General features: G+C 42.1%; 1 protein-coding gene across 1 annotated transcript in view; it reads right to left on the bottom strand.

Annotated features, from left to right (window-relative positions):
* PLXNB1 (plexin B1) overlaps positions 1-16,249 on the bottom strand; it is a 160,377-nt gene that overhangs the window by 60,484 nt on the left and 83,644 nt on the right. Inside the window, exons 12-16 of the mRNA XM_070738026.1 lie at positions 16,050-16,140; positions 13,851-14,017; positions 6,259-6,410; positions 3,591-3,696; positions 433-569 (exon numbers count right to left, since the gene is read on the bottom strand). Of these exons, the coding sequence (XP_070594127.1) occupies positions 433-569; positions 3,591-3,696; positions 6,259-6,410; positions 13,851-14,017; positions 16,050-16,140 (653 nt within the window). The remainder of the gene's footprint in view (positions 1-432; positions 570-3,590; positions 3,697-6,258; positions 6,411-13,850; positions 14,018-16,049; positions 16,141-16,249) is intronic.

The following is a 16,249-nucleotide window of genomic DNA, read 5'->3' as shown; positions in this document are numbered from 1 at the left end:
CCCAGGAGATTCCTAAAGAGACCCCTCGGAGGCTTCTCCCTGCCTTTTCTGGCCCTGTTTCCTCCCAGGAGATTCCTAAAGAGACCCCACGGAGGCTTCTCCCTGCCTTTTCTGGCCCTGTTTCCTCCCAGGAGATTCCTAAAGAGACCCCACAGAGGCTTCTCCCTGCCTTTTCTGGTTACAATTTTGGAGGCTCAGGTTTGTAACTGGAAAATGGTTCTTGAGAAGAGGCAAAAAAAATTTGAACACCCGGTTCTTATCTAGAAAAGTTCGTAAGTAGAGGCGTTTGTAGGTAGAGATACCACTGTATGTGTCTGCCGTATATCTCTCTGTGCATGCCCAAAATGCATCTCGGACAGAGCCATATTCTTACATCCTCAAACAAGACGCCAATCTGAAAAAAAGTGGCCGCTGCCAGCCCCACTTTCTTACATGTAGCAAGGGAAGTGTCCAACCCAGATGCTGATTCTGCTGGGATTTCCAGTCAGTAGCTTGGATCCAGTCAGCGTGAGGCTGGTTCCTCCTGCTTTGGGGCCTCGAACCGGAGAGACGAATTTCAGCTCTGGATTCTGCAGAGAAGATCAAGAAAGGAAATGGCTGCCACCAGAAAAGGCAACACCCACAAGCAGAGAATGCAGGTGCCTGGGGCAGTGAGGGTGCTAGTCCTCTTGAAAAACCACCAGTGCATCGAATAACAGGATCTTGTAAATCAGGACCCTCAATCCTCCCCACCCGCCATGGTCTATAGAGCGGCATCAGGCCACGGCATGCCAGCATGGGACCAGATTACTTACGGGACTGGCTCCTGACGCATGAATCCCAGCGGCCAGTTAGGTCCCACAGAGTCGGCCTTTTCCAGGTCCCATCAACTAGACAATGTCACTTGGCGGGACCCAGGGGAAGAGCCTTCTCTGTGGGAGCCCCGGCCCTCTGGAATCAGCTCCCCCACAGAGATTCGTGTTGCTCCCACCCTCCCCGTCTTCCGTAAGAGTCTAAAGACTCATTTATGCCACCAAGCTTGGGATCATTAGATTCTAACCCCTGGCCAATGAATGTACAGTGGGCCCAATGAGTGGGCTTGTTTGAAGGGACATGTGTGTATGCTAATAGGCTTTTTCAGTTTTTAAAATGTAATTCTTAATTTTAATTTTAATTAATCATATCTCAATGTATATTGGTTTTGTATTTAATTAATAATTAATTTAATAATAATTTATTAGATTTGTATGCCGCCCCTCTCCGAAGACTTGGGGCGGCTCACAACAATAACAACAATGTAACAAATCTAATACATTAAAAGAAATCTAAAACCCATTATTTAAAAACCATACAACACACTCATACCATACATAAATAATATAACCCAGGGGCTCAGCTTCCCCATGCCTGATGACATAGGCGGGTCTTTAATAGCTTACAAAAGGCAAGGAGGGTGAGGGCGGTTCTAATCTCCAGGGGGAGTTGGTTCCAGAGGGCCGGGGCCGCCACAGAGAAGGCTCTTCCCCTGGGGCCCGCCAGATGGCATTGTTTTGTCGACAGGACACGGAGAAGGCCAACTCCGTGGGACCTAATTGGTCGCTGGGATTTGTGCGGCAGAAGGCGGATTTATTTATTTATTATTTATTTATTGGATTTGTATGCTGCCCCTCTCCGAGGACTCGGGGCGGCTCAAGACATACTGTATCAAAAGTACAAAACAGTATACATCTCAAAAAGTCCAATTAATATAACTAAAAGAACTTCACTCCATAAGTACACTGAACTATGTTGTAAGCCGCCCTGAGTCTATATAAATTTAATAGAAACATAAAAACACAGAAGACTGACGGCAGAAAAAGATCTCATGATCCATCTAGTCTACCCTTATACTATTTTTTTGTATTTTATCTTAGGATGGATATATGTTTATGCCAGGCATGTTTAAATTCAGTTACCAACCACGCCTGCTGGAAGTTTGTTCCAAGGATCTACTACTCTTTCAGTAAAAAAAATATTTTCTCATAATAAATAATAATAATAATAATCAGGCCGCGCAAACAGGCGAAGCTCCATCCGTGGATGCAGGCAGCATGCAAAACCATGAACCTTTCGGTCTGCAGAAAAACCTATCTCCACTAAACCGTTCTAAATTACTGAGGGCGACCTGGTTGCTTCAGGGCCAATTTATAGGAAAGAAAATCTAACCCCATTTATTGAATCATGTGAAAACATCAGGAGGTGGGAGGAGAAGTGGGAATTTTAAGTTCCCTTTGAGCCATCTCGCACTCCAATTTCTATCCAGTTCTACCCTGCGCAGCAGTACCGGGAGTTCTCAACTTATGACCATTTGTTTAGTGAATGACTGAACTTGCAACGCCACTGAAAAAAAAGCCACTTACAATCAGTCTTTGCGTTTATTATCATGGGATTAAAAAAACGCTCATGGATATTAAAAATTCAGGCAGAAGGGCGGCATAGAAATCGAATTAAGAAATTAAATAAATAAATAAATTACCAAACTAGAAAACACCATCGGTTACCACTGAGTTAGTCTGGCAATGAAACATTGCAAAAAAAACAAACAAACCCCAACCCCTTGCAAATGTCCTGGAATTAACTACATGAATGGCACCAGATGCATTGTGTAGAGCAGTGATGGCGAACCGTTTTTTCCTTGGGTGCCAAAAGAGCATGCGGGCGTGCCATTGCACATGTGTGAGTACCCACCACCCATAATTCAATGCCTGGGGAGGATGAAAACAGCTTCCCCCACCCCAACGGAGGCCCTCTGGAGGCCGGAAACGGCCTGTTTCCCAACTTCTGGTGGGCCCAGTAGGCTTGTGTTTCGCCCTCCCCAGGCTCCAAGGGCTTCCCTGGAACCAGAGGAGGATAAAAACCTACTAATATCATAACTCACAAATACTTCTCACTAACAAAAATAACAAACATAATCAAACTAAGTCATCACAATCCATATGCCTGCCAGTCTGCTGGTACTACCCCCTCTCTCTTTTTCTCTCTTTTCTTTCTTTCTCCTTCTTTCCTCTTTTCTTTTCTGTCCCACCTCCAACTACCTTTCCCTTCCATGTCACCCTTGGACTATTAAATACTACAGTTATAAGATTATCCAAATAAGAATATTGAATACAAAATAACTACATATAGACAAATATTTGGAATGTATATACAACAATATATATAAACTGCTGTATAAAAATACTGTTTACCCCATCCTCCTCCTACTTCTCTTTTTTGTATTCCCATCCCCCCTTTCCCTGTTTTTTTATATAACCTAATAAAGTATATTTTAATAAAATAATAATTTAAAAAACGCCCTCCCACATCCCCTCTGAGGCTCTTTGGAAGCCAAAAACACCCTCCCAGAGCCTCTGTGCTAGCCAAAAATCAGCTGGCCAGCACACACATGCAAATTGGAGCTGAGCTAGGGCAACGGCTCGCGTGCCAGCAGATATGGCTCTATGTGCCACCTGTGGCTCCCGTGCCATAGGTTCGCCACCACTGCTTTAGAGCTTCAATTATTAGGGGAGAGACTTCTGCTTTTTCCTGGAAGTCCCCCTCCCTCCTCCTTTTGAGCTATAGATTTATTTTACCTGATAGGTGAATACATGAGCAGAGATGCCTTGCCCACCTCCAGGGACTTCCACGACCACATGCCCGGTCCTCTCTGTGCCACTTCTGCCCGTGGTGCATACGATACTGCAGGACAAGGGCAGAAGAGAGGATGGAGAAGAATCCCCCACCAAGGTGCACCACATGGGCTGCTCTAAACCTGAGTTAATGAGAGGGGGGGCACTTTTAGCTCTTGGCCTGGTGGGGGAGGAGACGTCACCCACCTGGAGACTTATCCTGTTGAGCCAATGTCTTCCCTCCACGGCCTGAGACCTGGATCACTTTCCTCCAGCCGAGAGCAGCTTGGCGAATAGATTTTTTGGGCAAATGCAGGTGACTGCGTGAGCCACATGTGAATTTTTTTGTGATGACCAAATTCACAGCCAAAAAAAAAGATGGGATGGATTCTGGGTACCTTTCAGGCTCCTTGATCCTGCCTTTTCTCACCCATTTTTCATGTGAAAAATCTGATGTTCAATCATGGGATTTGCTTCCGGGTTCCCTAAGACAGTGTTTCCCAAACTTGGCAACTTGAAGATATCTGGACTTCAACTCCCAGAATTCCCCAGCCAGCAAATGCTGGCTGGGGAATTCTGGGAGTTGAAGTCCAGATATCTTCAAGTTGCCAAGGTTGGGAAACACTGCCCTAAGATTTCAATTATTTACAGAATCTCTCAAAAGCACAGCTTTGTCAGACACATCAGTCAGCAAAGTAGGGGCCTATTTATTGGAGACAATTCTCCCATTGCAGGTGGGTTTCATTATAAAACTGAAGCTTGCAGTTTCAAGAGCTAAAATATTCAAAATCAGGGTACACGGCCATTTAGGTCTTTATTTTTCTAGATCAGGGGGTGTCAAACTCACGTCGTCGTCACATGAGGTATCGGGACTTCTTCATTAAACCAGGAGGGGGTGGGACCAGCATGTGATCCATCCGGCCCGCAGGCCGCGAGTTTGACACCCCTGTCTCTGGCAGTCTTCAAGTTCAACTCTATGCTAGCAGGGGAATCCTGGGAGTTGAAGTCCATCCATCCTAAAATTGCTAAGGTTGAGAAACACTGATCGAGTTGCTACTGGGGTCCAATTCTTTATTGCTGCAAATAATTACAATTGCCAATAGCTGGATAACTACAGGTTAACCATCCCCTTTTCCTTCTTTGCCCCAATCAGAGTAAACAAAGGTTTTCTTTCTCCTGCTTTTATGGATATAACAGAATAACAGAGTTGGAAGGGACCTTGGAGGTCTTCTAGTCCAACCCACTTAGCAGCAGTAACTGCGAAAGAGATCTTGGAGTATTGGTGGATAATCAACTCAACATGAGCCATCAATGTGCAGCAGCGGCCAAAAAAGCCAACACCATCCTAAGCTGCCTCAACAGAGGAATACACTCCAAGACCAGGGAAGTACTAATACCACTCTACTATGCCCTGGTCAGACCACATCTGGAATATTGCATCCAGTTCTGGTCACCACACTTCAAAAGAGACATTGAAACTCTGGAGAAGGTGCAGAAAAAAGGAACCAAAATGATTAGGGGATTAGAAACCAAGACTTACGAAGAGAGATTGCGGGAACTGGGCATGGATAGCCTAGAGAAAAGGAGGGCCAGAGGGGACATGATAGCTATATACAGGTATATGAGGGGTTGCCACAGAGAGGAGGGGGTCACTCTATTCTCCAGAGCACCAGAGGGCCGGACGAGGAACAACGGTTGGAAGCTGACCAAGGAGAGATTCAACCTAGAAGTAAGGAAGAACTTCCTGGCGGTCAGAGCTATCAACCATTGGAACAACCTGCCTGCGGAGGTTGTGAACTCCCCAACTCTGGACACTTTCAAGAGGAGATTGGACTGCCATTTGGCTGGGGGGCTTTAGGATTCCTGTTCAGGCAGAGGGTTGGACTTGATGACCTGCATGGTCCCTTTCAACTCTAACAATAAATAAATAAATAAGCCCCCTGCTTAGGCAGGAAACCCTACACTATTTCAGACAGATGGTCATCCAACATATTCTTTAAAACTTCCAGTGTTGGGGCATTCACAACCCCTGGAGGCAAGCTGTTCCACGGATTAATAGTTCTAACTGTCAGGAAATTTCTCCTTAATTGCAAATTGTTTCACTTCTTGATTAATTTCCATCCATGGCTTCTGAACATGTCTTGTAGACTTGAGACAAAGGAACTCCAGCTGCCCTACCTCCGTTGCTTTGCAATCCCCAGTACCTTGTAAAATGGGAATCAAGGGAAAGTGTCCAATATAGCAACTGGTGTTTTAAAATAAAAAATTGGAGAAGGATGTAACTTTGATTTGCTTGATTTGGTTGGACCTGTCACTTTTTGTGAGCACATGTCTTAAACTTGATACCAATCTACCAGAGCTTTAAATTTCAGCTTGCTGTTGCCAGAACCTCCTGTAGTCTTTCTCCTGCCAGTAAAGCTTATTCTATAAATTCTGCTTAACCCATGAAAAGCCTCCCCCACTTTCACCAGTTGGACAGAAGCAGCTCGTGAAAAGTAAGATGGAGCTGCTGCTGATGGAAAGACCACCCTCTGCTTAAAGGGAGAAGGGCAGAAATGTTCACCCACTACCAGCTACGCCATGGAACAGAGCCATATTTATTGCTGTGAGCCCTTTGGTCACACACACTTACCTGCTGGAGATTTCATACACCAGAGCATCAACTTCACAGGGGATTCCTGCCACTGTGACAGTCTCGGCAATGTCTTGATGCTTCTGCCCAAGGTTCGAACCCGTGATGGTGATTCTGGTGCCACCTTCAACCAGACCAGTTAGGGGGTACACCTGATGACCACAGGAATTATTATTATTATTATTATTATTATTATTATTATTATTATTATTATTATTATTAGAAATTAGTAGAAATTTAGATTTGTCATAAATTGTTTTTCACTTTGTTGTGAGCCGCCCCGAGTCTGCGGAGAGGGGCGGCATACAAATCTAAATAAATAAATAAATAAATAAATAAATAAATAAATAAATAAATAAATAAATAAATAAATAAATAAATAAATAAATAAATAATAATAATAATAATTATTATTATTATGTCAATACAACACAGCAAACGAGATCACTATGCTGGATTTCGTATTTCATCACCAGCCGGGCGCTTCCCACTGCGTGATGTAGCGGCGAATTATGTTTGCCGATCCCAGTAAAGTGGCCTTTTGCAATTGACAGATGGAGATTTTGTCAATTCCGATGGTTTTCAATTGTCCGCTGAGATCCTTTGGCACTGCGCCCAGCGTGGCAAGTACCACCGGGACCACTTTCCCGGGCTTATGCCAGAGTCGTTGCAGCTCGATTTTTAGATCTTCATATTTCACTAATTTCTCTAGCTGCTTCTCCTCAATTCTGCTGTCCCCTGGGATTGCGATGTCGATTATCTATACTTTCTTGTTCTCCGCGATCACAATGTCTGGTGTGTTATGCTTCAGAATTTGGTCAGTCTGAAGTCGGAAGTCCCACAGTAGTTTTGCTTGCTCATTTTCAATCATTTTCGGGCTTATGATCGCACCAGTTTTTGCCACTGGGAAATGGTAGTTCCGGCACAAGTTCCAGTGGATCATCTGTGCCACAGCATTATGTCTATGCTTGTAGTCAGTCTGTGCGATCTTTTTGCAGCAGCTCAGTATGTGATCGATTGTTTCATCTGTTTCTTTACAGAGTCTGCACTTTGGATCGTCTGTTGATTTTTCAATTCTGGCTTTGACAGCATTTGTTCTAATGGCCTGTTCTTGTGCCGCCAGTATCAGTCCTTCTGTCTCCTTTTTGAGTGTTATTATTATTATTATTATTATTATTATTATTATTATTATTATTATAATTAATTAATTAATTAGATTTGTATGCCATCCCTCTCCGAACACTCGGGCAGCTCACAGAGTAGATACACACATAAACATGTAGCACAAATCTAATAATTTAAAAAACAATTAAAAACCCTAATGTAGTACACAATCATACAGTCCAATCACACCATACATTACATTTATTGGTCAGAGGGGCAAGGTCTAATTGACTCAGGCCTAGAGACATAGAAGGGTCTTGAGGCTCTTGCGGAAGGCGAGGAGGGTGGGGGCAGTACGAATCTCTGGAGGGAGCTTATTCCAGAGGGCCGGGGCCACCGTAGAGAAGGCTCTTCCCCTAGGCCCCGCCAAATGACATTGTTTAGTCAATGGGACCCAGAGAAGGCCATCTCTGTGGGACCTAACCGGGCACAGGGATTTATGTGGCAAAAGACGGTCCCATAAGTAATCTGGTCCAATGCCACAGGGCTTTATAGGTCATCACCAACACATTGAATTGTGTCCGGAAACCAATCAGCAACCAGTGCAGGAATATTTTCCTTATTTCAATTTTATTTATTCAATGTCAATTAAAACACTAAGAAACATTTTAAAACAATAAAGGACAACCAAAAACACTTAAAATCAATTTGCAGCTGAGATATATTGTTTGATTATTTGAAAACTACACTAAATTGGTCAGCATGGCAGCTTATCTAATGCACCACACCAATAGATCAATAATGATCTTCAGTCTTCAATCTTTGTAATTCCTTGCCGATGGGACAGACTTAATATTGGTGGAAGAATTTAACAAGATGCAAGGCAAACTGGGTAGTGGCCCAGTGGTGGAGACGCTTGCCTTCCACTCAGAAGGTTGAGAGTTCAATCCTAGGTAGCAGCAGAGGTTGCTCCCTGCATCCTAAATTTTAAACTCATGGAATGAAGGATAACTATACTCAGCATTCATTTTTTTGTTCTTGTACCTCCACATTGTTGCCAAATTCTGATGGATGACAACCTGGAAGTCATGGTCTAGACCAGGGTTGTCAGACTCAAGGCCTGTTGGCCAGATCTAGCCAGCAATGTGGTCTACCCAAGGCAAAGAGAAACATGCCAGGAATTTGAGGAGTGGCATCAAGCTAGCCACGCCCACCCAGTCAGCCACGCCCACCAGGCCCCCAAGCTCAGCCAAAGCCTTGATGCAGCCCTCAATCAAATTGAGTTTGACATTAGACAGGGCGGCTTCCTTTGATGAATGGAGAGGAGTCCATGTTGTCACCATGGATTCTTTGTGCCTGAGCAGGTGTTTCGGCTTACACCGTGACTTGCAAACTCTCCCCTTGTAGAAATTTAGGGGTGGCACAGCAGGTAGAGTGCTGTACTGCAGGCCACTGAAGCTGTAGATCTGTAGGTCAGCGGTTCAAATCTCATCACCGGCTCAAGGTTGACTCAGCCTTCTGTCCTTCCAAGGTGAGTAAAATGAGGACCCAGATTGTGGGGGCAACAGGCTGGCTCTGTTAAAAAGAGTGCTATTGCTACTATGTTGTAAGCCGCCCTGAGTCTAAGGAGAAGGGCGGCATAAAAATCGAATCAATAAATAAAATAAATTATTAATTGGACTTTTATGCATGGGGGAACTGAGACACCTCCCTAGGCTTTTATATTTTATGATTGGTATGTATGTGTTGTTTGGTTTTAACCCTGCTGTTCTGTTTAAGAAAAGTAACAAATCTTCTGTTCCCGGGTCACCCTGACCCGGACCGAAAACTCTTCATTTGCAGTGCTTATGTTTGGTCTTTTTGAAAGCTTTTTTCACTTGGAAAGTAGTCTGAACATTTCTGCACACAATGATATGAAAATTGAAATGAAAAAAGTAAATCTTATTGGTTTATTTTGCGGATATAATGCACGCCCCCCCCATTTTTGTGAAATTTTTTTCAATTTATGGATAGTTTTGCTTGCAAAATGCATTCTATTTTACTAAAGTTGGTATGGGATTGGTAGCTTGAACATTTCTGAACATAATGATATGAAAATTGAACTTGAAAAATTGATGCATATTGGTTTATTTTGTTGATGAAATGCATGCCCCCCCGTTTTTTTTAAATAGTCTTCACTTTATGGATAGTTTTGCTAGCAAAATACATTCTATTTTACTAAAGTTTGTGTGGGATTGGTAGCTTGAACATTTCTGAACATAATGATATGAAAATTGAACTGGAAAAATTGATGCATATTGGTTTATTTTGCACATAAATGTATGCCTCCCCCCGTGTTCAATTATTTCAATTTATATAAAAATTATGCTGTTAATTTCAAACTTACATACTTTTTTTTAGTAAAATGGATTTGTTTCATAAAATTAGTCCTCTGGCTACAATGTGGTTGATTTTCAAAAGGATATTCCAAATATTTCTAGACAAATATGTATAAACAGTGACAATAATGGCACATAGCAAGGCCGGGGGTGGGGGGTGGCCTTTTTGTGGCAAAAATAAACCAATAAGAACCATTTTTTTCAGTTCATTTATATTTTTCTTATATTCAGAAATGTTCAATTTAGTATATCAAACCTTTTGGGGGGAAATTCCTTAGGGATTTGTAGCCTTAAAAAAATAGAAATTGACACGAAATTAAAAAAGGATGGGGGGGGAGGGGCTTTTTGATCAAAATAAAAATATAAGTCTCAATTTTTCCAGTTCAATTTTCATATCATTATGTTCATAAATGTTCAAACTAGTTTTCCAGTTGAAAAAGTTTTCAAAAAGATCAAATTCAAGTACCTAAAAAAATTATTTTTGGTCCGGTCATATACGAACAGAAACAGACTCGAAGTTATGATTTTTTTTTGCCCAGAAAACAATTAGCCACCGCCCCAAAAATATTTTTTGATGATCAGCATTGTTAAATTGAGTAAATGAATGCCTAAGATTTTAAAGAATATTTCGGATTTGGAGGATAAAAAAATAAAAAGTGAAAATGGTTGCAAGCAGCCGAGGGGGGGGGGGGAGGCCTTATTTCTGATATTAAAAAACCAATAAGAATCATTTTTTTCAGTTCCTTTATATTTTTCTTATATTCAGAAATGTTCAAGCTACCAATCCCACACCAACTTTAGTAAAATAGAATGCATTTTGCAAGCAAAACTATCCATAAATTGAAAAAAAAATCACAAAAACGGGGGGGCGTGCATTATATCCGCAAAATAAACCAATAAGATTTACTTTTTTCATTTCAATTTTCATATCATTGTGTGCAGAAATGTTCAGACTACTTTCCAAGTGAAAAAAGTTTTCAAATTGACCAAACATAAGCACTTCAAATGAAGAGTTTTCGGTCCGGGTCGTATGTGACCCGAACAGAAGATTTGTAACTTTTTTTGCCCAGCAAAAACTAAGCCCCCCACCCCCCAAAAAAAATTCTCATAGAGAGAACCCCTGAAGTGATGGATAGTCATGAAATTTCAAGTTTCAGATATGCAGGGAAAATTTTTTACAGGGACTCAAACTTGGCTTCGGGTCACATACGACCCGAACAGAACAGCAGGGTTAAATGAGGGGATTTATATGTGTTTCTTTTTATCATTAGATTTGTTCTTTGACATTGTTTTTACTATTGTTGTGAGCCGCCCCGAGACTTCGGAGAGGGGCGGTATACAAATCTAATAAATAATAATAATAATAATAATAATAATAATAATAATAATAATAATAATAATGCCGCCCCTCTCCGTGAGCTCACAAGTCAGTCTCCTTTATAGTGGGCGCAGACTTACTACTTACTTACTACTGAAGGAGCACTTCTCCTGAAATTTCCCTAATCATCCCTACGTGTTTTAAAAGGATCAGTTTTGTTCCATCCCTTTTTAAAGCATCTGTGCTATTTGTTCTTTTTTTTAAGGTTTCGCAAATTTATCAGTCGTATTTTAATCATTTCTATGCTTATCTCCGAAGCGTTTAAACAGAAAGCAATCTGCATACATATTAATCTGTTTATCTTTTGAAGGCACAATAAAAATCTCCATCGTTTTGTGTTTTGTTCACTGTTGGTTTTCTTCTGATCTTATCAAGGCCTTTAGACACATCTGCTTAATGTTCTCTGATCCTCTGCCTTTTGCCTTATCACCCTTTTCATCTTTTCATATCCTCCTGTTTGTTTTCGTTGCTGTTGCCTGTCTCTTGTTTTTAAATCGCCTTTTCTTCTTTTCGTCGCATGTTATTTTCTGGGATAATTCTCTCCCGCTTGTCCTCTCTATTCATTATCATCCCATCTCTTTCTCCATCTCCTTCCTCAGTGTAGCCTTTCTTTAAATTTCAGTTTAATATTGATTTTCCCCGTCAAGGTCAATATCGGGTGAAAAAGCTTGTAAGCATGAAGGGGGGAGCTCTGAACATTATTCTCTGCTCGGTTGTCTTGCAGATGCTTATCGAGATGGCTCATATAAATAAGTCTCGGTCCCGATATACATGTTATGTATTTTTCAGAGCAAAGCTCATGAATTACACACACACAAACACACACAGCTCCATTTTTAGAATACAAAAATTATCCTGTTATACTATCCTTCAGATAGAGACTTATGGCTCCATTTCATCTAGAAACATAGATACATGGAAGTCTGACGGCAGAAAAAGACCTCATAGTCCATCTAGTCTGCCCTTATACTATTTCCTGTATTTTATCTTAGGATGGATATATGTTTATCCCAGGCATGTTTAAATTCAGTTACTGTGGATTTACCAACCACGTCTGCTGGAGGTTTGTTCCAAGGATCTACTACTCTTTCAGTAAAATAATATTTTCTCATGTTGCTTTTGATCTTTCCCCCAACTAACTTCAGACTGTGCCCCCTTGTTCTTGTGTTCACTTTCCTATTAAAAACACTTCCCTCCTGAACCTTATTTAACCCTTTAACAGGTTTAAATGTTTCGATCATGTCCCCCCTTTTTCTTCTGTCCTCCAGACTATACAGATTGAGTTCATGAAGTCTTTCCTGATACGTTTTATGCTTAAGACCTTCCACCATTCTTGTAGCCCGTCTTTGGACCCATTCAATTTTGTCAATATCTTTTTGTAGGTGAGGTCTCCAGAACTGAATACAGTATTCCAAATGTGGTCTCACCAGCGCTCTATATAGCCTAATGACTGTATAATCAAATACAAAAGCTGCAAATGCTTCCAGCCTGCAATCTGTAGGCAGATCAAAGCCAACATACTTTGCTTTCTCTCAGAACCAGGTTTTCCTTTCCACCTGCAAACCCCTAAGAGCCTGCCGCTCCATCTGAAATGAAGCAAAACCAGAGGCCCGTCTCTTAAACTTCCCGCCTTCAAATCATACTACTGCCATGTTCGTTATTTTATATTGCAATATAATTTCAATGTACAGTGGTACCTCTACTTACGAACTTAATTCGTTCTGTGACCAGGTTCTTAAGTAGAAAAGTTTGTAAGAAGAAGCAATTTTTCCAATAGCAATCAATGTAAAAGCAAATAATGCATGTGATTGGGGAAACCACAGGGAGGGTGGAGGCCCTGTTTCCTCCCAGGAGATTCCTAGAGAGGCCCCACAGAGGCTTCTCCCTACCTTTTCCGGCCCTGTTTCCTGCCAGGAGATTCCTAGAGAGACCCCACGGAGGCTTCTCCCTGTCTTTTCCGGCCCTGTTTCCTCCCAGGAGATTCCTAGTGACCCCACGGAGGCTTCTCCCTGTCTTTTTCTGGGCTTGTTTCCTCCCAGGAGATTCCTAGAGACCCCAAGGAGGCTGCTCCCTGCCTTTTCCGGCCCTGTTTCCTCCCAGGAGATTCCTAGAGAGACCCCACGGAGGCTTCTCCCTGCCTTTTCCAGCCCTGTTTCCTCCCAGGAGATTCCTAGAGACTCCAAGGAGGCTGCTCCCTGCCTTTTCTGGCCCTGTTTCCTCCCAGGAGATTCCTAGAGAAGCCCCACGGAGGCTTCTCCCCGCCTTTTCCGGCCCTGTTTCCTCCCAGGAGATTCCTAGAGAGGCCCCAAGGAGGCTTCTACCTGCCTTTTCCAGTTACAGTTTCCGAGGCTTGGGTTTGTAAGTGAAAAATGGTTCTTGAGAAGAGGCAAAAAAATCTTGAACACCCAGTTTTTATCTAGAAAAGTTCGTAAGTAGAGGCGTTCGTAGGTAGAGGTACCACTGTATTACAAGCTGCTTCTATAATGAAGGCATTTCGGAACTTTAGGCAGGTGCAAAATCAATGCAACAAATGGAAACCTCTACTATTCTTTCTCCAAAGGAAGCTGCTGCTTCCTGGGACGAGAAGCTCTCCAGTTGCTACGTCAAGAACTAGCTGCCTTGGTAACAACCATTATCTTCACCAGTCTGGGGCCTCCTTGGGCCATTTGCAAGCATTCCTGTGGGTTTCTTCCCCAAACATCTGGCTTCCATCACGCTAGACGGCTACTCACTGCATGGATCAATGGGGCCGGGCACGTGTCTGCGACCTCTTCTTTGCAGGAGTCTCGGAATAGGCAGCTCGGCTGCTCCCCTCCACACCACACACAGCTATACTTGGCATCGGCGGTTTGGCAGCGGCTGCAATCCAAGTGTCCCACCGAGCAGTTGTATAAGGTCACTGAAGAGAAAGAGGCACATTGAGATGGGCATTAGTAAGGTCTATGCAGCAATTCTTTGGATGCAGAAATCAAATGACCCAAGAAACGGAAGAGATTTAACAAGCTATTTCCTCTCCCTCCCTCCCTCTGCCTTCCTTCCTTTCCTATTAATTCCTTCCTCCCTCCCTCTGCCTTCTTTCCCTCCATTCCTTCCTTCATTTCCTCCCTCTGCCTGCCTGCCTTCCTTCCCTATTCCTTCCTTCCTTCTTGCCTACCTGCCTGCCTGCCTGCCTGGCTTCAGGATGGTGGAAACTGCAATTTCATATCCTGTTTTATGAATTGTGCCTTGCATTCTTCTCCATCCAAAACTCATAGCGAGTCTTTCTTTCTTTCTTTCTCCTTCCTTCCTTCCTCTCTCTCTCTCTCTGTCTTTCTCAAAATAACAGAGTTGGAAGAGACCTTGGAGGTTCTTTCTTTCTTTCTTTCTTTCTTTCTTTCTTTCTTTTTCTTTCCTTCCTTCCTCTCTCTCTCTCTCAGAATAACAGAGTTGGAAGAGACCTTGGAGGTCCTTCCTTCCTTCCTTCCTTCCTCTCTTTTTCTTTCTCAGAATAACAGAGTTGGAAGAGACCTTGGAGGTCCTTCCTTCCTTCCTTCCTTCCTTCCTTCCTTCCTTCCTTCCTTCCTCTCTTTTTCTTTCTCAGAATAACAGAGTTGGAAGAGACCTTGGAGGTCCTTCCTTCCTTCCTTCCTTCCTCTCTTTTTCTTTCTCAGAATAACAGAGTTGGAAGAGACCTTGGAGGTCCTTCCTTCCTTCCTTCCTTCCTTCCTTCCTTCCTTCCTTCCTCTCTTTTTCTTTCTCAGAATAACAGAGTTGGAAGAGACCTTGGAGGTCCTTCCTTCCTTCCTTCCTTCCTTCCTTCCTTCCTTCCTTCCTTCCTTCCTTCCTTCCTTCCTTCCTTCCTCTCTTTTTCTTTCTCAGAATAACAGGGAAGAGACCTTGGAGGTCCTTCCTTCCTTCCTCTCTTTTTCTTTCTCAGAATAACAGAGTTGGAAGAGACCTTGGAGGTCCTTCTTTCTTTCCTTCTTTCCTTCCTTCCTTCCTTCCTCTCTTTTTCTTTCTCAGAATAACAGAGTTGGAAGAGACCTTGGAGGTCCTTCCTTCCTTCCTTCCTTCCTTCCTTCCTTCCTTCCTTCCTCTCTCTTTCTTTCTCAGAATAACAGAGTTGGAAAATACCTTGGAGGTTCTTTCTTTCTTTCTTTCTTTCTTTCTTTCTTTCTTTCTTTCTTTCTTTCTTTCTTTCTTTCTTTCTCTTTCTGCCTGCCTTCCCCTCCTTCTCCACCCAGTCTTGATAGGGGCCATGTTTTGCCCAAATGTCCTCTTCAACAACCCCACTGGCTCCTAGTTCACTGCAAAAGACAATTTACTCACCCTCAAGGGAGCTCCATCAAGGCAAATCAAGATATGACTAGAAAACTACCTTCTTTCAATTACCAATTATATTACCTACTTTATCAATTATAATTGATAACTATAAATAACACAATAAAAATGTAAACAATTGAAATATGGATTAGATAAAGCGATAAGGAGATACAGTATATAGAGTTTGCTTTTTGATTCACCAGGAATGCAAACAAAATAGAAATGATGTACTACGTAACTATTTTCCTCTCTTTTTCTATTTATTTTTCTTTCTCATCTATTTTCTTTTCTCTCTTTTTCTCTCTATGTCCATCTTTCTTATTTCTTCTTCTCTTTTGCTAGGTTTTTCCTTTTTTTATCTTTTTTTACCTTCTCCCTACCCTTTCTTTTCTTTCTCTGTTTGTAATAATCGTTTACTATTCTTTTTGAATTGTATTGTTTTTCTATTTGTGAATAAAAACTTATTTTTTAAAAAGAAAGAAAACGACCTTCTTTCATAAAATATTTCATAAAACAACTCTCTTATCTTATTTCTCTTATTTCATAAAACAAAGACTTTTTTTGTCTATAAGCTGCTCCAATGTTGCTGTTGTTAAAGCCATGATAGCCCGGTGCCCTTTCCCCGTTACCATGGAGATTTTCAATGCTGTCCACACGATGCCGTTTCCGCTGGACGAAAATGACCACGCTGAATTCTAGTTGGGGAACCGAGTAGCTGTACTGAAAAAGGGACACCCAAGTATTAGTCTTGGAAAAGATATAAGAAATATCGATCGTTTGTGATTCACGGTCACAATTGGGACCAGGATTTCTGTTGCTAAGCAAAGCG

This window comes from Erythrolamprus reginae, chromosome 2 (assembly GCF_031021105.1).
Source record: "Erythrolamprus reginae isolate rEryReg1 chromosome 2, rEryReg1.hap1, whole genome shotgun sequence".
In the NCBI taxonomy this organism is placed as follows: domain Eukaryota; kingdom Metazoa; phylum Chordata; class Lepidosauria; order Squamata; family Dipsadidae; genus Erythrolamprus; species Erythrolamprus reginae.
The sequence above is the reverse complement of the archived record's forward strand: the minus strand, read 5'-3'. Positions and strand labels throughout refer to the sequence as shown.